The sequence below is a fragment of the Schistocerca gregaria genome, chromosome 2 (genome assembly GCF_023897955.1).
Source record: "Schistocerca gregaria isolate iqSchGreg1 chromosome 2, iqSchGreg1.2, whole genome shotgun sequence".
NCBI lineage: Eukaryota > Metazoa > Arthropoda > Insecta > Orthoptera > Acrididae > Schistocerca > Schistocerca gregaria.
Genome location: NC_064921.1, coordinates 963512757 through 963538782, shown reverse-complemented (window position 1 = coordinate 963538782; position 26026 = coordinate 963512757). Strand labels below are relative to the sequence as shown.

The 26026-nt window shown below is 39.3% G+C and overlaps 1 protein-coding gene across 1 annotated transcript in view; it reads left to right on the top strand.

Annotated features, from left to right (window-relative positions):
• LOC126335452 (ubiquitin-like modifier-activating enzyme ATG7) overlaps positions 1–26026 on the top strand; it is a 95581-nt gene that overhangs the window by 19132 nt on the left and 50423 nt on the right. Inside the window, exons 5-8 of the mRNA XM_049998742.1 lie at positions 4703–4930; positions 9284–9428; positions 16023–16181; positions 23147–23335. Coding sequence (XP_049854699.1) covers positions 4703–4930; positions 9284–9428; positions 16023–16181; positions 23147–23335 — 721 coding nt within the window. The remainder of the gene's footprint in view (positions 1–4702; positions 4931–9283; positions 9429–16022; positions 16182–23146; positions 23336–26026) is intronic.

The following is a 26026-nucleotide window of genomic DNA, read 5'->3' as shown; positions in this document are numbered from 1 at the left end:
GCCCTAACCAGCCTTCTTCAACAACTCCCTTCCTGCTTCTTGGGGACTTCAATGCCAACAACCCTCTTTGGGGTAGTTACACTCTGGATCAGGTGGTTCAGCAGCTACTGGGGTATTTCCTCCCATTCTTGCACCAGTGCCTGTCAGAGCTCCTGAAGTGTTGTAGGGGTTTGAAGACATGCAGCTATATGTTGACCGAAAGCAGCCCAGACATGTTCTGGAGAACAGGCAGGCCACTCCATTCGCCTGATATTTTCTGTTTTGAGGTTCTCCTCCATGATGGCTGCTCGGTGGGGCCGTGTGTTATCATGGGAGGGGAGCCACTTCACCCCTGAAAAGGCGGACATACTGGTGCAAAATGATGTCCCTATACACTTGACCTGTTACAGTTCCTCTGTCAAAGACATGCAGGGGTGTACATGCACCAATCATAATCCCACCCCACACCATCAAATGACGACCTCCATACAGGTCCCTTTCAAGGACATTAAGGGGTTGGTATCTGGTTCCTTCTTCATTCCAGATGAAAACACGGCGAGAATTATTGTTCAGACTATACCTGGACTCGTCCATGAACATAACCTGGGACCACTGTTCCAATGCCCAAGTACTGTGTTCTTTGCAGCAGGCATAACAGGCTCTCCTGTGACCAGGGGTCAGTGGAATGCTCCTTGCAGGTCTCTGGGCAAATAAACCACGTCTGTTCAGTCATCTGTAGGCTGTGTGTCTGGAGACAACTGTTCCAGTGGCTGTGGTAAGGTCCCGAGCAAGGCTACCTGCAGTACTCTGTGGCCGTCTGTGGGCACTGATAGTGAGATATCTGTCTTCTTGTGGTATTATACACTGTGGATGTCCTAGACACGTTTCCTGTCTGCTGGAATCGTTGCCATAATCTTGAGATCACACTTTGTGCCACACGAAGGGCCCGTGCTACGACCTGCTTTGTTTGACCAGCCTCTAGTCGCCCTAGTATTCTACCCCTCACAAAGTCATCAATATGTATTCTTTGAGCCATTTTCAACACATAGTCACCATTAGCACGTCTGAACACATCTGCACACTTACTCGCTGCACCGTACTCTGACATGCACCAACACACCTCTGCGTATGTGGACTGCTGCCAATGCCACCGTGCGATGACCACAAGTCAAATGCACCACATGGTCATACCATGAGGCGATTTAAACCTGTAAACTACCAACCAGAGCATTGTTTCAGCTTGTATCAGCACTATCCTTAATTTATGAGCATGAGTGTACATTGCTTCCTCCATCATGGGCGCGGCAGAATGCCGTGTACAGGGGGCAATCTACCTGCCGCAAACTTGGGCTCTGTCCCATGGTATTCAGTTTTCGGTTGCCAAGTCATGTGTCATGCATTTCTGCTGTTGCCATACAGTCCATCCCGATGTGGACCTGTTCCTCGATGACGAGTCCCTCAAGGTGGTGCACACCCATCGTTTCTTTGGTCTGGTCTTTGATTCCCGGTTGACATGGCTCCCTCTTCTTTGCTAGCTGAAGAGGACGTGCTGGTTGCATCTCAATGTTCTTAGATGTGTATGCAATACCACTTGGGATGCAGACTACCCTATTCTACTGTGATTGTACAAAGCACTGGTCCAGTCTCATTTAGACTACAGGAGTCCTATCTATGGTTCTAGTCACCTTTGACGTTCCAGATACTAGACCCCATCCACCATTGTGGGGTACTACTTGCGACTGGTGCCTTCTGGACAGCCCGTGATTAGCCTTCACGCAGAGGCGGGGATTCCACCACTGCGAGTTTTGCGACAACAACAGTTGATATCTTATGCACTCTACATTCGCTGCTCCCCACAGCACCATAAATATTGTCTCCTTTCTCTGGACACGGAGCTCAACCTACCGTGGCGGCGGCCATGATGTGGGATTACCATGGCTGTCTGCATTCAGTTGTTCTTTTCTGAGTAACAGCACTTCCCTTTACTGCCTCTTTTCTCCACTCACGCATATATCCCCCTCCGTGGTGCGTCTCTCGGCCACAGCTCTGTCTTGATCTTTCCTTCAATTCAAAGGATTCTGTCCCTCCGGAGGCCCTTCACCAATTCTACTGTCTCCTCAGTTCATTCCAGGGTTCAGAAGTGATTTATATAGATGGCTCCATGGTTGCTGGTCACACTGGTTATGCTTACAGCTATGCGAGACACAAGGAATGTCGTTCCTTGCCAGATGGCTGTAGTGTTTTTACTGCAGAATTGATAGCCATCTTGCATGCACTGGACCATGTCTGCTTCTGCTCAGGACTCTCCTTCACCTTCTGTAGTAACTCCTTGAGCAGTTTGCAAGCTATCAGCCAGTGCTTCCCTCGCCACCTGTTGGTCATAGCTGTCCAGGACTCCCTTCTCTCCTTGATCAACATGGATACTCAGTGGTTTTCATTTGGACCCCAGGCCATGTTGGGGTCCATGGCAATGAACTTGCCGATCAACTGGCTACATTGGCTACTAACAGGCCATCTCTTGCTGTTGGCATTCTGGAAATAGATCTTCGCTCGGCATTATGTCATCAGGTTTTGGGACTTTGGAATGCGGAATGGCACACTGTTTCTTCTCCGAACAAGCTCAGGCGGATAAAGGATTCTACAACTATGTGGCAGTCCTCCTTTTGGGCCTCTCGTAAGGCCTCTGTCGTCCTTTGCTGGCTCCACATCAGCCATGCTTGTCTGACTCACAGTTATTTCATCCATTGTGAGGACACCCCCCCTCTCTCTCTGTCATTGTGGATTGATGTTGACTGTGGTTCACTTCTTACTGGGCTGTCCCAACTTAACTGCCCTGTGACAGACTTTTAGCTTTCCTGGCTCGTAGGCCCTGGTGTTAGCTGACAATGCGTCAGCGGCTTATCTCATTTTACAGTTTCTTTGTGATAGGGTGAAACCTTCAACGTTATTGGTGGGTGGAGGGGATGGCAGGCTGTCTTGCTCTTCCCTTTGTCCCAATTGGACTAGCTTTGACTGGGCTTGATAGTTCACCCCCGCACTTCCCACACCTTTCCTTATGGGGTCTGTTTTATCTTGAGTGTCTATCTTGTCTACCTGAGCTTCTTTCTTCATGCTCCTGTCATCCAACACTTTCTTTCCCTCCGTTTTTCTTCTGCCTTCTTCCTTCCTTCTCTGTCAATCGTTTGTAATTTTATGGCCATTGTAGTTCCCTCTTATAGTGTGAGGTTTTATCGGTTTTAGTTATTCCACAGTCGGAGGGATTGATGACCACATAGTTTGATCCCTTCTCCAAGCCAACCAACCATCCAAGTGTTCTCTTGGGCACTACATAAGACGTGCCCAGATAGTGTAGTTGTTACAAGATTTCCCTATAAATGCCAGGCATTCAGAGATCCTCTGAGATACATTGTCTGGCACCAGTGGTTACTTTCAGTGAACCCTCAATCTAACCTGGAAAAATACTATTTTGTAATTTCCTGCATGTATAACATGTAGGATACCTATCTGTAAAATGTTCAAATGCATTATGAGTGATCAAGGAAACAAAAATGAGTAACATTGTGTTAAAACGTAATAGCAGAATGCATATCAAATTTGTAGTGGAAATTTATTTGACTGAAATACTGTTATAACCCAAGGTCGTGATGAACTATGCTGTCATTACATTATGTGACTTGTTGCAAATAAGCAGCTATACAAGGTGGAAGTTGTTCAGTAACAAACTGACCGGTCACTGCAAGTATCTGGAGTCATGCTCTCTGCAGCATTTCCCACAGATGCAGAAGGGTGCATATAGAAGTCACAGTGGTCCCACAGACTGTGGGTCCTGTTGTATACTACATACTTTGTCAGCACACATGATCTAATGTATGTAGAGAGCAGCATGCTGTTGTTGTCACATCTAAGACCTGCAGTAACAGTGTGTCTCAATCATGTTACTGGGAGTCGTGTTACATGTTGAGGAAATCTGGGTCACTAAGTAACAATGAAAATAATCAATTTTTGACAATATAATGTAATTGGATAAATAAAAAATCTACTCACCAAGTAGGAGCATAAAAACACATATATGAAAAAAAAGTTTTACGTATGTAAGCTTTTGGAGCCAATGGCTCCTTCTTCCACCAGAAGGGGAAGAAAGAAGGGTAAAGGAAAATGACTGTATAGGTTTAGGGAAAGGGGTAGAGTTCAGAAAAGTTACCAGAACCCTGTGTCAGGGGAGACTTAGTGGACACTAAGTCTCCCTAGATCCAAGATTCTGGGTGACTTTTCCGAACTCTACCCCTTTCCCTAAACCACTCCAATCCTTTCTTCAACCCTCTTCCTTCCCTTCAACTCTTCTGCTGGAAGAAGGAGCCACTGACTTCGCAAGCTTGCATCCTTAAAACCTTTTTTTGTATGTGTGTTCTTCTGCCGCCACTTGGTGAGTAGATTTTATACCTACCTAGTTACATTATAAACCATTAAGTAAACTATCAAAGAACTCTGAAGGGAGCTGTACTGATAAATTTGTCCAGTGTTTGACTCTACTTGCGTACCATTCTATAGTCTGCTTTTGCATCTTATATAAGGGCCCATTTCACAAAAGTTGTAGCCTTACTTTTCTTTGTTCATATTTCAGCTTTAGCCTGCCATCTTTTCAGATGATGAAATAATCCAAAACATACATTAAGTTATAATTTCTCATTACATAATGCGTGTAATAAATATTGTTTCTTTTTAGTAAAGAGATTTTAGGTAAACCACTTCAGTTAATAGCTCTACGCCTACAAAAATGTGGAGATGGTCAAAGTTGGTCTGCATTCTCCAGCCTTGTACTAAACATTGAACTACCTACTGAAGATAATGCGCCACCAAAGATAATTCCATCATGGATTGGTTGGCAACGCAATGAAAAAGGAAAATTTGGTCCTCGACTTGCCAAACTCAGTGCTTCTATGGATCCTGCAAAGTGAGTTCCTCAAAGAATTTTTTTCCAAAAAACACGGAACTTCTTATTATTAAATCAGAAAACATAACAGTTACTAAGAAAGTGAGTTATATGTGTGTATATTGTGTCACAGTAGTTATCTGGTTGTGCTGTTACAGAATTGTCATAGAGAAACTCAATATGATGGTATTGGAGAGCTCACTGGGGTCTAGTTTTCATCCTATCTAACTAAATTGACACAGAGTGTTACCTTACAGAACTCAGTGCACACAATGAAACAGCATCTTCAGAATGGGGAATAATCACTACAGGTGTAGCATGGGGATTGATACTGGGTCCACTCTTGTTCTTGTTATGTATAAATTATCTCTGATAATATGTGCTGGATTTTCCACTTTATGTGAGCATGCTTCTAGGACTGACCCAAATCTCCTTATCACCATGTGTCCATATCCAGCACTTGCACAATAGCTGTTATTCACACACAGTTGCAGTGATTCCCCCACTGGAGGAGACTTACTTGTTATTGTTGTGGCTTTGCCTAGTTATGTAAATACTGTTTGTAGTGTCTGCATTTGGCAGTCTAGTATGCATTGTCTGCTGTGCACTGCTGCGATCTACAGCTGAGTGAGTACAAGAAAAGTTGGTTGGTTGGTGTGGTCTTCAGTCCAGAGACTGGTTTGATGCAGCTCTCCATGCTACTCTATCCTGTACAACCTTCATCATCTCCCATTACCTAGTGCAACCTACATCCTTCTGAATGTGCTTAGTGTATTCGTCTCTTGCTCTCCCTCTACAATGTTTACCCTCCACGCTGCCTTCCATTACTAAATTGGTGATCCCTTGATGCCTCAGAACATGTCCTACCACCAACCGATCCCTTCTTCTGATCAAGTTGTGCCACAAACTTCTCTTCTCCCCAATCCTATTCAATACTTCCTCATTAGTGATGTGATCTACCCATCTAATCTTCAGCATTCTTCTGTAGCACCACATTTTGAAAGCTTCTATTCTCTTCTTGTCCAAACTATTTATTGTCCATGTTTCGCTTCCATACATGTCTACACTCCATACAAATACTTTCAGAAACGAGTTCCTGACACTTAAATCTATACCCGATGTTAACAAATTTCTCTTCTTCAGAAATGCTTCCCTTGCCATTGCCAGTCTACTTCGACCGTCATCAGTTATTTTGCTCCCCAAATAGCAAAACTCATTTATTACTTTATGTGTCTCATTTCCTAATCTAATTCCCTCAGCATCACCCGACTTAATTCGACTACATTCCATTATCCTCATTTTGCTTTTGTTCATGTTCATCTTATATCCTCCTTTCAAGACACTGTCCATTCCGTTCAACTGCTCTTCCAAGTCCTTTGCTGTCTCTGACAGAATTACAACGTCCTTTATGAACCTGAAAGTTTTTATTTCTTCTCTATGGCTTTTAATACCTACTCCGAGTTTTTCTATCGGGGATAGGCTACAACCCTGTCTCACTCCCTTCCCAACCACTGCTTCCCTTTCACACCTCTCGACTCTTATAACTGCCTTCTGGTTTTTGTACAAATTGTAAACAGCCTTTTGCTCCCTGTATTTTACCCCTGCCACCTTCAGAATTTGAAAGCGATTATTCCAGTCAACATTGTCGAAAGCTTTCTCTAAGTCTACAAATGCTAGAAACATAGGTTTGCCTTTCCTTAATCTATCGTCTAAGATAAGTTGTAGGGTCAGTATTGCCTCACATGCTCCAATATTTCTATGGAATCCAAACTGATCTTCCCCGAGGTCAGCTTCTACCAGTTTTCCCATTCGTCTGTAAAGGATTCACATTAGTTATTTTGCAGGTGTGACTTATTAAACTGATAGTTTGGTAATTTTCACATCTGTCAACACCTGCTTTCTTTGGGATTGGAATTATTATATTCTTGTTGAAGTCTGGGGGTATTTCGCCTGTCTCATACATCTTGCTCACTAGATAGTAGAGTTTTGTCAGGACTGGCTCTCCCAAGGCTGTCAGTAGTTCTAATGGAATGCTGTCTACTCCTGGGGCCTTGTTTCGACTTAGGTCTTTCAGTGCTCTGTCGAACTCTGCACGTAGTATTATATCTCCCATTTCATCTTCAACATTTGAAACTGCAAATACAATGAGACTTCAGCTGTACATTTCATTCATGAGACAGAAAAATTTGTGCCAGACCGGGACTCGAACTCGGATTTTCCACTTTACGTGAGCAGTCGCCTTAACCACTTCAGCTATCTGAGCGCACTTCCAGAACTGACCCAAACCTCTATATGTCACCAGGTGTCCACATCCAGCACTTCCACACTAATGTTTACTCGCCGAGGGAAAGACCGCAGTAGTCATGAGTAAGTCTCTTCCTGTATGAGAATAACAGCAGTTGACACATTGGACAATCTGCATTGATGCACCAGTAGATACAACAACTTCATTCACTGTGGAATCATGGGCTCACTGAAACACAATACCTCCTTTCTGCCATTCTATCACATCTCCATGTTGATCGATATTTCTAAGCTGATTACATACAACCAGCTAGCACGTTCACACCACACGTCTGCCATAACTGGGGCGACCAGTAGGAGGTCACCATTTCTGCACCATCCACACCGCTTTGAAGTGAGCAGTGTACTGCTTTAAGAGGATGACTAATATTTTGTCTAGTGAACTTAGGTGTGATGTTCCATAGATCAGATAGTCATTACATTTAGAAGATATCCTCATTGCCCATGTGCTGTTACCAAATCTAGTACTTCCTTATCCAGTCTTCAATGTACTGTATACATATTTTTTTGGTATCCTCTGCATTTATCACGATAAATGATGACAGCCAAAACAGTTGCTGGATAAAGATTTATTAAAATTCTTGACAACAGTTTCGGTATATCTAAAAATACCTTCATCAGAAGTAAAATACACTAAAATTACATCCTGCAGTGGAGTTTCATAAAACAGTTGTGCCAAAAGCGTCATCAGTAGTTAAAACATCATCTCCATTTATACAACATGATTATGGACAGAGGGTCGATGCGAACACAGCTTAGCATCAGTACTTCGCCTATGAATTGGCACAATTGTTTTATGAAACTCCATTGCAGGATGTAATTTTAGTGTATTTTACTTTTGATGAAGGTAAATTTAGATATACCGAAATCATGGTCAAGAATTTTAATAAATCTTTATCCTGCAGCTGTTTTGGCTGTCATCATTTACCATGAGGAATATCAACAGTTGCTGTTTCAGCCATGTTTAAAATCTTGAACCTCTGCATTTAATTTCTTAAAAGTATTGTTGTTACATAGAATCTGACAGTTGCTTTGGATCCTTGTTTCTAAATGTCAGAACTAGCTTCGCCCTTCTGTTGTTCCTAGTGAAGGGAATTACATGAGTTCTGCTAGAATATTTTCTTTTTATCCTGTCTCATCTGCTTGCAATGATTTTTATTGTACAACTAATGTTTGCAACATTGCCAATGGCTTAGCAACAGCTGTTCCTCAGTCCATTGGAAAATAAATGCCACATTTATTAACTTGACCTTCACATCATTCCACCTCCGACCGTCACATCTGTCAGGTAGCATGGCTGATGACTTACTTTTCTGGAGTATACTAAATGTTCAGTATTATGGGTTTGGTAGGACCACTGCCTTGCAGCCATAAAAAGGGTTTAAATGGCACCATTTTCAGCCTCCTTTGGCTGGATAGTTCAACAGTTCAGGATGGTTTTTGGTTGGAAAGACGTTCAGTTTGAAAAGTAAACAATTTGAGCAACGTGTGTCTACAATCAGTGTTATTTAAACAAGTTCAGTATTAGATCTACATAATTTGCCATTTGTGCTATCCTTGCTATGTACTCACTATTTGTGTTACATCTAATAACCAAACATTAAATCATTAAATTTAAATATTTTCACATTATGTGCATAATATTCATATAATTCAAACTGTGTGGGTAAAGGTCTTGTAATTGGTGTACCAGAATCTGTGCCATTGGGAGCCATTGGTATGACAGAGGCAGATCAGTCTCAGTGTGAGGTGGTAAATGTAATAGGAGTGTCCATAAGAGATATTTCACATCTACGTACTTGCTGTCAGTTAGAAATATAAAAAAACTCCAGCACAGAATCATTCATTAGAAGCAACTTTGAGGGGTGTGTACTTCCTAAGGAGCATAATAACAACTTATTTTCCAGCTTTGTGTGTCTTTTGCTCTTTCATTTTCATTTTAGCTGCGAAATGAAGTATTTTTTTACTGTATAGCCTTTGCTATTACATTCTAGTATATGTTTGTCATTTCTTTTTATTCAGTTTCAGTACTCGTTATTAATTAATGAAGTCATTAAACCTTTTACACAGGCTTGCTGAAACATCTGTACAGCTGAACTTAAAACTGATGAAATGGCGGCTTGTGCCAAATCTGGATCTTGATGTGGTGCGACAAACTCGCTGCCTCCTCCTCGGAGCTGGAACATTGGGCTGCGCCGTTGCGCGTACTCTTCTCGTTAGTTCAGTGAATTCTATCTTACCTACCTAATTTCTTATATATATCTTGTTAGCAGATAAGTAATTTACTTTGTTGTAATATTTGGAAAAATATTCATGGTTTTCATCACATGACGGTATGAGCAGTATGTACTTCTCAGTTGCTAACATGAAAACATTCATAGCTAGACTGGCGTAAACACAAATGCAAATGTTAAATCAGATGCAACAACTGGCAAATCCCACATTAAGAAGAAAACATGACACAGATAATGGGTCAAGATAAAGAAAATTTATTCTAGTGATGTATCAAAGGAAAAGTTATCACTTTTTCTCCCAATCCTCAAACTTAAAGAGAAGATTCTTTCTCCATTTCTGTCTGTGAGCCTCGATATGGTAGATTTTTTTTTACCCGAGTGTTGTTGTTTTTCTTGAATTTCATACCTTTATTTTCTGTACTTAGTTCTGTATGCCACAATATATAATATATTAATTTCCATAATGTTTATATGCTGATATACACTGCTTGACTGCTGCTAAGGAACAGAGAAATTTTTGTACATTGTACCACGTCAGCATTGGTACCACCTATTTTCTATCTTCCTCCTTCTGCAAGGATAGAGTTCATGGTCTACACCACACAATGGCATGACGAGGTCGCATGCTCCGGCGCGTGCTAGAGGGCGCAGTGATGAGTGGAGCTTGAAGTGACAGCCATGATAGAGGTGGACATTTATGATATGACAGCAAACTTGGGTGGACTGTGGATTATGTGGTGTGCCTGTACCGCTGGTCTCTGGAATCACGTGGCCAAGCTGTCTGTCAACGCTGGTGGTTTGGCAGAACAGCTCCAATTACTATGTGGGACTTTTGTACTCGGAGGCGTGCATTAGTCCTGGCTGAATTGATATCATTAACCCAGTGGGGCAATCTATCCCCCTTCAGACTTGTAAGAGGTGAATGCTTTTCATAGTAGGAAAGTAAGACACATTGAAAGTTGTGTAACTTCTGTGAGACATGAACAGTGCAGACATTTTGTGATTGTGAGAGGAACTTATCCTTTTGTCACCACACAGAGAATAATGGAAGATATGTTTTGTCTTTTAAACCTCAGGGTGTTGTTTTAGTGTATGCTCATTCTGCAAAGTGTAATTCATGAAGTACTCCAGGTGACAATGTATTTAACAGAATCATTTTAATGTACTCATGTTATTTCCCTATCTAGGATTCTTGAAGGCTGTGTATTTTAAAGTGTTGGTTGTAATGTATGACTATTTGGCTAAGACTGATTAGCTAAATGCTTGATGCGATGATTTTCCTAAATGAGCCTTTCTAATGCACTGATGTTAATTATTATTTTTCCACTTTGAGAATTTGTTAAATCCATTTCTCATGTTTATGAGGTTAATGGTGATATGAGGAGTGAGTAATTTTATGGCCTGTTGTCTAGTTTCTTATTAATGTCAGTTAATGATTAATTTTGTGTTGAATGTTTTTTTCCAAATATTGGTGCATTACTGTGAAAGCTTTTGACCAATACATTGATAGATCATTTAGATCTGCTATATCAGTGGTTATTAACTTGTGTGTTTTATGGTGGCTCGGGTATTGATACATCAATCTGTTCGAGTCTAGTCTGTATTTACAAAATATCATATTTTATTGCTGATTTCTTAAGATTGTTTCAACACTGCATATATTAATAAATGTGTTTCAAAATTGCCACTGATTGTGGAAATGCTATACAAAAGCATGTCAGTAGTCACACCTGGACCACTGCACCACAAGGGGATTGTAATAGTAAAACATGAAAAGGATCAGACAGCTCACACCTAGGCAGATCGCTAGACACATTGCAACCACTACCGGTACACATGTCTGTCAGAACCATTCTGTGATGATTAAGTCAGAATGGTTTATATGCTCGGGAGCCTGTAAAGTGCATCCCACTTAAACCACAACATCATTGAAAAAGAGTTCATTGGTCTATGGAGCATGTTGATTGCGGCCAGTAACAGTGGTCCAGAGTGGTGCCCTTTAATGATTCCACTTCACAGTGGCAAGTGATTCGGGGCACCAGTTACTGTGGAGAGAAAAGGGAACATGTTAAATACCACACAATATTCATGGACATCATCCATATGGCCTAGGCATTATGGTGTGTGCAGGCATTGTGCATGATGGCCAAACATGGCTGTATATCTTTGCACGAGGTACTGTTATAGTAAAGTGGTGTTGTAGGGAGATTATTCTAGGTCATGTTCGTCTGTTTATGGATGACAATGCCTGCCCACACAGGAACGTTGAGATTCGGATACACTGGAAAGTGATGGTATTGAATGTATGGAGTAGCCTGGAAACTTCCCAAAACTAAACTCCACAGAGCATACCTGGGATGCTCTTGGCAGATATGTTTCTCAATGAACACCCTTCCCTGACCCATACAAGAACTGAAAACAGCCTTTAGAGAGGAGAGGGACAATATCCCCCAAGACTCCGCAACAGTTTGGTAGCCCAGCATGACCAACAAGTGCTGAATGTGCATTAGTGCCTGAGGAGGGTATATTCTTCACTGAGTGAGTCTGATCTGTGTCAGACATGAATGTTATTTATATCTGTTATCCTGTTTTCCCGTATGGTGTAATCTGTACCATTTTTAATTATAAACAGGAAGGTGGATGTAAAGGTGGTTCAGGTGTGACTACTGACACGCTTTTGTATAGCATTTCCACCTTCAGTGGCCTTTTTTTTAGTTGTGTGATGACACTTTCGAAAACACCCAATTATTGTGGCTATAGTAGTAACACTTTAAATGACTTCAAACCATCTGACTGCTCGTCCACAATCATAAGCACTCAAATGGTGTTTGCAGACATATTGCCACACCACACAGACTGTCTCACAAATCGGTTCCACAACAGCCTTCGTCAAACGCCTTGCTGCATGAATTTTCAAATGCATACAGCTTCACTGCAGTTTATACATTTCGCCCTCTACATTTCTTTTTACTATCATTGGTTGGGTGTTCCGTAGCTATTGTCTGCTGTTACATAGCAAATGGCAGGTGTTCCTTAGAAGTTGTCAAGCAGTGTTCTAATGGTGTACCTTCATTGTAAACATATGCACTCCATTATATATTTAGCGATCAAAAGACACAGGAAGGTTCATCCCATCTGAAATTGAGCCATTTATGACATCTCAATGTTGTGGTTGGATGATGCTTAAAGTGTGAGTATAGACATGATATGTGAGCAGTCTGTTACAGACACGTGTGCTGTAATCGTGGCTCGACACCATGTGTTTACCCACTTTGAACATGGGGTTGTGATAATGCAAGAGTCATGGGGCACAGCATGTAGGAGAATACACAAAAATTCAGTTTTCAAGATAAACTGTGTCTGGAGTGGATCATCAGTATTGCTGAGACAGTATTTCCTCATGCAAAAAACCACTGCACAGGATAACTGCAAGTGGCTGAAGGATGGATGCCATGTCACCTCTGCATATCTTTAAAGGACAATGTCAGATCACTACCAGTTTAAATGAGGTGCATCATGTGTCCAGAATCCATTTCTAACAAGGCAATATAGAGACAAATGCACCACATAGGCTTCAGCTGCCAACAACTTATTCATGTCACAGTGCTTTCTTTTGTCTTTTGCTCACTCAGTGTGCAGAAAGGCCAGTGACCATATTACAAAAGAAAAAATAAGAGAGAGCATTACAATGTTGCATTTCAGCCATAATACACATTATTTCAAACTGTTTATCAACTTATTTTAATTCAGATAAATGTAAACCATTACATCACAGTAGTTATCAGGCAGTCAGAAGATATCCTGTTCAGAATTTCAAAGAGAGAAAATAAAATTAGGATTCAATATAAATAATATCTCTTATCTATAAACTCTTCCCCCGACATTCATTAAAATACGTGGTTGTCTGTTTTTCATTGTATTATATTTTAGCTTGCTATAGCATGTTTTCTTGGATATGTTTCACTTTCTGCAGAATTAATCTTTTAGTTGTCTTCAACTTTTTTTTTTCCCCCCCTATTGCATCAACAGTCAATTACATTCTATCTGCTAGCCCGTGTGGATTTAGTATTCCTTTGTTTCTCACACTGTTTTAATAGTCTCAAATTAATGATGATGTAAATAAAATAGAAAGAAACTTCCACATGGGAAAAATATATTAAAAGCAAAGATTCCAAGACTTACCAAAATAGAAGACAGATAACTGAAATCTCACATATTTCAAGTCGCTCAAACTATATTGTAAAGTATACTTCAGACCCAAATTATGTAAATATAGGTATCCCACAGGGTAGTGTCCTTGGCCCAATACTATTCCTCATTTACATAAATGACTTCCCACAGAGCATCAAGCATGGACAAACAATATTGTTTGCAGATGACTCAAATGTACTAATCAATGACAAATCACCAGATGCACTGAAAGAAAAAGCCGAACAAACACTAAACAGTGTACGTGAGTGGGCATCCAATAATAAACTAACACTAAATTTAAAAAAAACAAATGCTGTAAACTTCTATGTCTGCAAAAAACCACACTATAACAACTTTAAGTTAAACGATGAAACTATAGAATGTGTAGACTACACAAAATTTCTTGGTATGCATGTTGTTAATCAGTTAAAGTGGGAGGAACATATTAAAATACTTAGTAACAGAATCGCTACAGCATGCTATGCTCTCAGAATTCTGACTGCAGTGTGTGATACTACATGTGTCAGATCTATATATTTTTCTTATATCCACTCTGTTATTACCTATGGAATAATATAAAGTTAAAACGCAGCAGAGCTTGTTGTACAATGCTGTTAAATTGTATAATAAATTACCCCAAAATATAAAAGATATTGACACAATTGGACAGTTCAAAACAAAACTAAAAAAAATTTTATTAAGTAAAAGTTATTATGCAGTAACGGACTATCTGAATTAAAACATGTAGTGAAATTAAAGTAGCCTGCATTGTAATACATGAGGAAATAATTAAAATATGAAATCCAAAATTTTACAGTACTATAAGAAAATTACATAAGGATATAAAACTAATGTAACATACTTTAAAAATTTGTGTAAATATTAATTTTATGTGCATAATTTGTAGGTATATTGTATTGTATATGATTTTGCTGACGAAATCCACACAATGTAAATTGTTACAGGGATTAATAAAGAAATCAAATCAAATCAAAACCAAGCGGGAAAGTGCCGGTAGATAGCCACAATAAATAAAACACACAAACACACACACAGAATTTCTAGCTTTCGCAACTGACGGTTGCTTCTTCAGGAAAGAGGGAAGGAGAGGGAAAGACGAAAGGATGTGGGTTTTACACACACACACACACACACACACGTATCCATCCGCACATACACAGACGCAAGCAGACATTTGTAAAGGCAAAGAGTTCTGCTTTACAAATGTCTGCTTGTGTCTGTGTATGTGCAGATGGATGTGTGTGTGTGTGTGTGTGTGTGTGTGTGTGTGTGTGCGAGTGTACACCTGTCCTTTTTCCCCCTAAGGGAAATCTTTCTGCTCCCGGGATTGGAATGACTCCTTACCCTCTCCCTTAAAACCCACATCCTTTCGTCTTTCCCTCTGCTTCCCTCTTTCCTGAAGAAGCAACCGTTGGTTGCGAAAGCTAGATATTCTGTGTGTGTGTTTGTGTGTTTTATTTATTGTGCCTATCTACCGGCACTTTCCCACTTGGTAAGTCTTGGAATCTTTGCTTTTAATATGTTTTTACATAGTCTGTTTTTCTTTGAAGAATCTATGATTTTGTTCCCATTATAGATACTGCAGATATCATTTGTGTTTCAGTATTTGCTCATGGATGGACAGTATCATCGTTTTTTCCCCATTCACATCTAATGTCTTATTACATTCAGAGAGAACTGATAGTGGTTGGCGCCTAATAACTACACTTTACAATTTTTAATGTTTTTGTTTAGTACTAAATTGTTCTCATTATCTTCCTGTGACAATTAGTCTGCTTTCTGTTCAGTCTTGGTGTGTTAATTTCAGCTAAAAAGCTCTCAATGTTTGTACAAACTACAGGATTTCTGAAACTTTGGGAAGTACTGCAATTGCTGAAAGTCATAAAGATTAACATTGTCATTATGTTTATCACATTGCCTGGATATAAAGTGTTTCTGCAGAACATTTGCTAATAATTCTTGATGAATCCCAGTTGTAATTAATATATCAGTTTCAAGAAGAATACAGGTAACCTGATCCCTCAGATTATCTTGACGTCATTGATTAAGATGTACTTTCAGGTGTTCAGTGAAGTCTGTATTTCTGTTTTTCCAAATACATTAATGACTGACGCAGTTGTTTTCTCCAGGTCCTGTGAATTATGCTATAATGTGTATTCATTGCCTGTATTCCGATAGCCTGGTTGGAATATAGGCAATGAGTACACACAGTAGTGTAACTCGTCACACCTGAAGAAGACAACTGGGTCGTTGGACAAAATATTGTGCAGAAATGGAAATCAAAACTCAATTGAACACCTGGAAGTACACCATTAACACCTGTAATGTATGATCTCTAGCTTTTTTGTATTTTTTTTTTGCAGGCATGGGGTGTGCACACCATAACATTTGTAGACAGTGGCACTGTTTCTTTTTCAAATCCAGTTAGGCAGTCACTGTACAAATATGAAGACTGTTTGCATGGGGGCCATCCTAAGGCTGTTGCAGCAGCTGAATCTTTGAAAACTATTTTTCCTGGAGTTGTAAGTAATTAAAGTTAAGAGTTTTTTCAGTCTGAAAATTCAAATGAGAAAACTGGCGTATTATAAGGAGGCAAATGGCTGGTAAGTAGTTTTTAGTAACATAAACAAAAACAAGATTGTAAAATACTAAGCGTAGCTTTAGGAACTTCATTTTACTCCAGAGATGAAAGAGAAATTGGTTGGGGAAGGCTGGAAAGAGGAACTATTCACTCAGACCGTAGATTAAGGAAGACCCGTTTGTTGAATGGATTAAGGGAGACAAATGTTAAGGAGCAGGCATCAGAGAGAGCAGGTCTAATATAGGCAGCATCAGTTTGGAGGTGACAAAACAGACAAGAGTGAAGTAAAAAGTTTGTATTTGTTATCCCTATAAGAAAAAAAGGACTGTGCAATGAACACATGGTAGTTGGTAAAATAATTCATGAAGTTTCATATGTTGCACTTTCTTGGACACTGTAGACTGTATCAATGGTGTGGCTGGAGAAAACGGAGTGAAGTGGGTACATCGGACAGATTTTACAATGGGAACCATTGTAGTTGTCAAAATGACAGTCTTGGAATGTCATATAGTTTTATGAGTATGTTACAGAGGTTAGGAGGCTGCAGAACGTGACAGTGGTGGTATGATGAGGAAATCAGTGAGGGACGATCTGATTTGAGGGCCTGATTTGAGAAAGTCATATTCTTGGTGGCGTAACGTAGCGGAGCATTCAATTCCTGGATGGTCCTGGGTGAAAGTGAGAACTATATTTGTCAGAGAAAGAGACTGCCAGGAGATTTGTTTGTAGGGAAGATTGAGTCTGTGAGCACACTCAATATAATTGTCCTTCAAACTAACCATAAATTTAAGCAAAATGTCTCACACTAGGTGAGGAAGCTATCCATACTATTGCTTAAATACTTCAAAAGTGATGTCCGTGTACCTCAATCCTCACTCAAAACTACCATCTACAACTAGTATGGACTTGGGCTCGGTACAAACAGATAAAACAGCAGTAAAGTAGATCAGAAGTAACAACATATTTATTTGGAATACAATTACAGGAATAAATAACATTATCAAGCAACTGTACAGTCCGTGTAATTACAGGGAGACATAGCATTTAGCAGGTAATCATCTAGGGAGTTTTTTGAGTCATTAGTCTTTTGACTGGTTTGACATGGCTTGCCATGATTTCCTCTCCTGTGCCAACCTCTCCATCACAGAGTAGAATTTAGTGACTTACTTCCACACTTATTTATTGGATGTATTCCAATCTGTGTTTTCCTCTACAGTTAACATCTACAGCTCCCTTGGAGGCCGGTCATCCATGGTCTAGAGGTAGCATCATTGATTAGTAATCAAAAATCCTCAGTCACACATTCAAACCCTGACACTGCATACATTTTGATTAAAAAATATCAGTAATCTTGGCCAAAGAGTTCCGGCATAAGAAGTCACCCTCATTCAGCCAATGGCCTTGTCAAAGAGGGCGGAGGAGTGGACAAAGATTCAGCGCACTCTCTTGCCCTTGAGATGGGAAGAATCAACAATGATCAATGGCATGAGGTAGCAAAGGCAATGGAAACCACAGCATTAAAGACACACAATGTGTATCCATGGGACATAGGACCTGTAATTGAAAAAAAGTCATGATGATCTCCCCATTCAAAAAATATTGCAGAATAGCCCTCCACCCCTCTTTTGGATCTCTAGAAGGGCACATCCAAGGGAGAAATGACCATGAGAAAAAGAGTGACTAACAAAAGATAACATTCTATGAGTCAGAGTATGGAATGTCGGAAGTTTGAACATGGTAGGGAAGCTAGAAAATCTGAATAGGGAAATACTGAGTATCAATCTAGATGTTGTGGGGGTCAGTGACGTAAAATGGAAAGAAGACAAGGATTTCAAGTCAGTCAAGTGTGGAGTAATAGCAGCAGCAGCAGAAAATGGAGTAATGGGAGTAGAATTCATTATGAACATGAAGATAGAGCAGAGAGTGAATTACTGTGAATAGTGCAGTGAGAAGGTTGTTCTCATCAGAATTGACAGCAAACCAACACCAACGACAATACTTCACATTTACGTGCTGAAGTCACAACCTGAAGATGAAGAGATAGAGAAAGCATGTGAAGATATTGAACAGATTGTTCAGTACATAAAGGGAGGTGAAACTCAAATAGTCATGGGGCACTGGAATGTGGTTGTAGGGTAAGGAGTAGAACAAAGGCCTATGACAGAATGTGGGTTTGTTACCAGGAATGAGAAACGAGAAAAGACTAGTTGAGTTCTGCAATAAATTTCAGCTTGTAATGTTGAATACTCTGTTCAAGAATTATATAGGAGGAAGTATAAATGGAGAAGGCCAGGAGATCCAGCAAGATTTCAGTTAAATTACATCAGGGTCAGCAAAGATTCTGAAATCGGATACTGGATTTAAGGTGTATGCACGAGGAGATATAGATTCACATCACAAGTTAATAATGATGACAAGTAGGCTGAAATGTAAGAGACTAGTCAAGAAGACTCAATTCACAAAGAAATGGGATGCAGAAGTACTAAGAAATGAAGAGAGATGCTTTAAGATCTCTGAGGCTATAGATACTGCGATAAGAAATATCTCAGTAGCAGTTCATTTGAAGAGGAATGAACATCTTTAAAAAGGGCAATCACAGAAGTTGGAAAGAAAATGTACATACAAGGAAGGCAATGAAGAAACCATGGGTAACACAAAAAATACTTCAGTTGATCAAGCAAAGAAGGAAGTACAAAAATGTTTAGGGAAATTCAAGAATACAATTCTCTCAGGAATGAAACAGACAGGAAGTGCGAAGAGGCTAAGACAAAAGACTTCATGGAAAATATAGAGAAATTGTAAAAGAAATGATTGATGGAAGAACTGACTGAGCATATCGAAAAGTCGAGACAACCCTCAGTGAAATTAAAAGCGAGGGTGCTAACATTAAAAGTACAATGGGAATTCCACTGTTAAATGCAGAGTAGAGAGCTGATAGGTGGAAAGAGTACATTGAAGTCCTCTATGAGAAGGAAAACTTATCTGATGACATGGAAGAAGAAGAAGAAGAAGAAGAAGAAGGAGTCAATATAGAAGATATATACGGAATCCGGTATTAGAATCAGAATTTAAAAGAGCTTTGGAATTGGAAGACTTATGATCAAATAAGGCAGATGTTATAGGTAACTTTCCATCAGAATTTCTTAAATCATTGGGGGAAGTGGCAGCAAAATGACTATTCACATTCACAAAATACCATCTGACATTCGTAAAAACATCATCATACAATTCTGAAGATAGCAAGAAATGCCATGTGCAAAAATTATTGCACAGTCAGCGTAACAGCTCATGTATCCAAGTTTCTGACAAGAGTAACACACAGAAAAATGGAAAAGAAAACTAAGGGTGTGTTGTATGATGATCAGTTTGGTTTTAAGAAAGGCAAAGGCACCAGAGAGGCAATTCTGATGTTGCAATTGGTAGAGAGAGCAAGACTAAAGGAAAATCATGACAGGTTCATAGGATTTGCTGACCTGGAGAAACCAATCAACTATATCAAATGGTGCAAGATGTTCAAAATTCTGAGAAAAAAAAATGAGGGTAGGTCACAGGGAAATATGGATAATATGCAGTGTGTACAAGAGCCAAGTGAGAACAAGAAGAGTGGAAGAGCAAGAACAGAGTGCTTGGATTAAAAAGGGTGCAAGACAGAGATGTAGTCTGCTGCCACCATTGTTCACTCTATATATCAAAGAAGCAGTGATGGATGTAAAAGAAAGGTTCAAGAGTGGAATTAAAATTCAATTTGAAGGGATATCAGTGGTAAGATTCGCTGACAACATTGCTATCCTCAGTGAAAGTGAAGAAGAATTACAGGGTCTGCTGAACGGAATGAACAGTCTAATGTGTACAGAACATATATTATGAGTAGACCGAAGAAAGCAGCAGGATAACACATGATGGATGGAGCCAGCAGACTAGCACTGGCAAAAAGGCCATTCCTGGCCAAGAGAAGTCTAGAAGTAGCAAACATAGGCCTTAATTTGATGATGAAATTTCTGTGACTGTACATCCTGGAACACAGTATTGTATGGTAGTGAAGCATGGACTGTGGGAAAACCAGAAAAGAAGAGAATTGAAGCATTTGATATGTGGTGCTTCAGAAGAATGCTGAAAATTAGGTGGGTTGATAAGGTACAGAAGAGGATATTCTCCACAGAATCAACACAGAAAGGCATATAGGGAAAAGACTGATAAGAAGAAGGGGAAAGATCATGGGACATCTGTTAAGACATCATGGAATAACTTACATGGTACTCAAAGAAGCTTATTTTAATTTTATTTTATTTTTTGAGCCATCAGTCTTCTGAATTGTTTGACGCAGCCAGCCATGAATTTCTCCCCTGTACCATCCTCTTCACCTCACAGTAGCACGTGCAACCTATGTTCTCAATTATTTGCTGGATATGTTGCTATCTCTTTCTTCCTCCACAGTTTTTACACTCCACAGCTCCGTCAAGTACTGTGGAAGGTATTCCATGATGTCTTAATAAATGTCCTACAACACTGCTCCTCCTCATCAGTGCCATCTACGTATTCATTTCCTCATTGAGTCTGTGGAGTACCTCCTCATTCCTTACCCTATCAGTCCACCTAATTTTCAACATTCTTCTGTAGGACTGTATCTCAAATGCATTGATTCTTCTTTTTTCCAGTTTTCCCACAGCCCACATTTCACTGCCATATAATGCTGTACTCCAAACATACATTCTCAGAAATTTCTTCCTCAAACTAAGGCCTATGTTTGGTACTAGTAGACTTCTCTTAACCAGGAATGGCCTTTTGTCAGTCTGCCATCTCAGTCTTGCATCCTTTTTGATCTGAGTGCTTTGTTCTTGGATTTCCACTCTTATTGTTTCCTCTTGGCTCTTGTACATTTAGCATATTATCCATCTCTCCCTATGGCATACACCTATATTTTTTTGTCAGAATTTTGAACATTTTTCACCATTGGACTTTGTCAATTGTTTTCTCCAGCCCAACAAATCTTGTGAACGTGTTGTGATTTTCCTTTAGACTTGCTTCCATTACCAACCACAACATCAGAATTGTCACACTGGTGCCTTTACCTTTCCTAAAGCCAAACTGATCATAATCTAACACATCCTCAGTTTTCTTTTCGAGTTTTCTATATATTACTCTTGTCAGCAACCTGGATGCATGAGCTATTAAGCTGATTGTGTAATCATTTTCACACTTGGTGGCTCTTGCTATCTTCAGAATTGTGTGGATGATTTTTTCTAAAAGTCAGGTGGTATTTCGCCAATGGGAATAGTCGTTGTGTTGCCACTTCCCCCAGTGATTTTAGGAATTCTGATGGAATGTTATCTATAACTTCTATCTCAGTTTATCATAAGTCTTCCAAAGCTCTTTGAAATTCTTATTCTAATAGTGGATTCCATATCTCTTCTATTTGACTCCTGTTTCTTCTTCTATCATGTAATGAGATAAGTTTTCCCTCTCATAGAGGACTCCAATGTACCCTTTCCACCTATCAGCTGTCTCTTCTGCACTTAACAGTGGAACTGTTACATCATCAAAAATACATGTTGAACCATGTTTAAATTTGTTGAACCAACATGTAACTGTTGACACTGACAGCAAAGCACCACCATAAATGAATTACATTTTCATTTTTGTCTCATCATGAGTTGTTTCATTCAAAAGCAAAAAGTGAATTGTCAAACAATTGGGCATTTTTTTTTTCATTTTTGGCTAGGACCATCAAGCACATCTTAATGAAATGGCTGTCAAATTCAAACTAATGTACAAACCAGTGTCATTTTTATTTTAATAACAGCATATGGTGGCATCATTACCAACAACACTATTTTCAATATGTAAATTTAGTCAAAGAAGTTTTGCTAACATGCCACCTTGCAAAAGCTGACTGGGGATGTACTGTGACAGATTATGTACCCATCCTACACACACTCATTTCACTGTTGGGGAAAGCATAGTGTCACGTGTCCACAGTTGAATGAATGGCCTAAAATTAGAGACAATAAGCTACTGGTAGCCAATGACCTAGCTGAGGTGTACTGTTTTTGTCATCCAGGTGAGATTAAATACTTGTAACACTATTTTTTAATATAAGACTGCCCTTTGATGCATTGGTCACTTCTCTGGTGAGAGGTCCCACAGTTGTCTGGTGCTTATTGTGTGACTGGATATGATATAAAATGAAACATTTTGTGTAATGTCCAGACCTCTTCTTAGGTTGCTAGAGAGGAAATTTAAGTATTGTCAAATTGGATGTCTTTCTTGTTTTATATATGTAAGGGATGAGCCTTAAAATTCTTTCTGAGTTCTCTCTTCAGCCTCTGTTCTGGTTATCCAATCTAATTGCAACAGAATATTTTAAAACAAAGGATATGTTATTGCTCAAATTTGTCTGTTAGCGAATGTGTAAAATGGGAGAGACTGAATGTGATTCTAGCTAAAATTATACCTCACCAGTTTTAGCATTTTAGATGGCTTAGCAATACTCACCTCAAATTATTTTTATAAGAGCACTTATTATTACACAGCTAGTCTTTCAAACATGTAAGTACATGCATGTTGACATGATCATCATTGTAATCTGCATAGTTATGTTTTCTTTAACTTATTGCAGTTAACATGATTTGAAAATATTTGAAAGCAAACCATCTGAATGCCTCCATGTTCAGTACGTGTATGAGAGACTGAGACATTTTCCACTGTTTAAAAGAAAAATCTGCGAGCTCCTGTGAATTACAGGCACAGATTATTTTGTGTGCAAATGTAGACAATATAATGATTAAAAAAAACAGGCATTCTATCCTCACTGAAGTGGAATAATATTGAAATGTCAAAAGATTTCAAAAACCATATACATCTTTATCTACTTTCAGCTGCCTGCTGAAACTCTCTGAACATTTGCAGAATGCGTCTGGCTATCAGTTACATATGCCGATGCCAGGACACACTGTTGGGGAAGTCATGCTTCCTGAGGTCCAAAAAGCTGTTCTGAAACTGGAGCAGCTGATAGAGAACCACGATGTGATATTTCTTCTGACAGATTCAAGAGAAAGTCGTTGGTTACCAACAGTTATTGCGACCAGCAAGGAAAAGGTAAACATTATTTTCATAATAGCAAGCTATGTTATCCTTATCAATTGTAATTACTCTATTGAAGGTTACAACAAACAAACAAACAGCAGTTAGATAGAAAACAATTTGTTCACTTATTATTATTTAATGAAAAAACATTTCCAGTTTCCTGGTTGCTGTTTGAACCTGTACCACTTCCTTCTGCCCATTATAATCTGTCATGGAGAAAAATTATCCATTGCCCTTCCTCTGGCAGTGAGGTAATCCTTGATCATGTCCATCCAACTGGTTCTGGATCTTCCTACAGGAAGATATCCTTCCACCTTTTTTCCCAAATTTATTCAGGCTGTTCTTGTAGGCACATTCCTGTACCACCATAGTCTTGATGTCCAGAGTAGGTGTGAAAGGGAGTCTTGATTTTAGCTTTCTTTCTTGCCTCCTCATTTCTTAACTTATTCATCGTGGTCTTCCAGAAAGTGGATCTAAGGAATTTCACTTCTGATGCCTGCAGTGTCAGACTGTCTCTTTGTGAGAGTGCCTGCTTCAGTACCATAGGTCAATATTAGTAAAAAGTAGCTACTGAATATCACTGATTCCAGTGTTGAGTACCGTAATATTATATAAAATTACAAAGCTTCAAGACAGATCAAAACTGTGTGCTAGTCTGTCTTACACAGGCAATCATCATACTGTCTGTGTTGCCCAGCCACAAGTTACAATGTGCCATCATGTGTTGTTTCTTTTTTTTTTAAAGAATCTACCCACACTGTCCTGCAGAATGAAAGATCCAGTTCAGAATAATTTGTAGAGTGCAATTAAGACATTGCTCTGAAGTATCCATTGTTCCAGGAGTGAAAGCAAGCTCCCATCAAGTTTGTAAAGTAGGAACAGGTAATGGCGGAACTGAATTAGTGAGGGTAAGTCATGAGTTGTTCACTGATAGCTTAGTTGGTAGGACCATTGCCTGGAAAGACAAAGGTTCCAGTATCAAGTCCTAGTCCAGTACACAGTTTTTAATGTCAAAAACAAGTTTAAATATACTGCACATCCCACTGCAGAGAGAAAGATTCATTCTGAAAATAATGTTACACTTTTTCATAAGAATTCCTCTAATAGAATGTGTATTATTTCAGGGAAATTTCCCCCCTGAAAGCTGCATCACCAAGAAGATTTATTACAATGTGAAAGTCACTTCTAAGAAACGTTATCCTGTTCTAAATAGAAAATTTTACAAAATTCACACTCCAGTCACATTTTGCACAGTATAAGTTAACGATCATTGACTTGAAGTTCCTTTAACAAAATTACTGCTTACGTAATTATGGCCTTTATGTTGATGTACTTTATCCATAAGGATAGTGAATCATATTAAAGTGTCCACTTCCAGGACACAGGGAACTGCACTGGCTCCAGGTCAAATCCGCTTTATGGATAAACAGGAGTGGTGTGCTGGCCAGCCTGGATGCGGTTATTAGGTGGTTTTCCACATCCACCCAGGTAAATACTAAGCTGGTTCCCACATCACACCTCAGGTACATAATGCATGAGCACTTTGGAAAACATTGTCAAATTTATTACACTAGTTGCAGATAGAGGGGGTACACGGATTTGTCGCTTAGGGGGTCCTGGCAGTAGCTTTAAAATGCCTTTGGGAGCAGTGACTCCATCATAATAATAATCTATACACAGATATGATTTGTGCTTCATGAAAATTGGAGAATTACCATACCAGTCCCAACTCTGCACTGGCTGTATAAAGGGCCCTGGAAAGATAGAGAGGGAGGCTGATGTACTTTGAATACAAAAGAATTTGATAGATTTCCGAATGAAGCTTTGTGTTATCAGTGGTCTATACACAGACCTTTGCATTCACAAGCAGTGCTCTTATTGAGTGATTTGTCAAGTACACCTCATGTCCCACATCAAAACTTCAGTGACAACTATGTTTGATGGCAATGCTGATGGATTCTACTGAAGGCTCAGAACTAAATCCAAACTGATGTGACCTAGCATTTAGTAAGGTTTTATTCATCAGGTTCACTGTGTAAAATTGCATGGCCACACCCCAGTAAAATGGGATATAAACTTGCCAACCTTAATATTTAAATAATATATGTCCATTATGCAGAGGTTAGAAGTTTATGAACTGAGGTGAAGAATAGTGGAAAATGTTGCACCATAAAACAAACTTCAGAAACAAAATTCCATGTAAGTTAAATGGAAGATGTGCAACAGCTGTATGGAAAGGTGTTATACATTAAAAAAATGACATAAATATTTCACTTTTTTTGTCGACTGTGCAATGATGCTACACAGTGTCAGTTACAATTCTCTCTTTCACCTGTAGCACTGAACACTGCAGTAGATTATAAAGCTTAACTGATTAAGTTGTGAAATACATTATGTGATTGTCCATTACAATTTTTGTTTCTTTTGTCACAAACTATAATTCCAGGTACTTGATTTGACTGTTAATCAATCTTCTTCAAATCTGAAAAGGATAGAAGAGCAAAATTCTGCTTGTAGTCTGTTGTAAATATATGAGCTAAAGAGATGGGAATGATCCCCATCAATTGTTCGATTTCATGTGAAGCAATATTCACACAAATTCAGTGCTGGCCATTCACCATAGTTCATCTGCTGACTTCAGCACATTAAGAAATCATCTGTCAGATGACATATCACATTAGATACAATATTTCATTCCTTAGA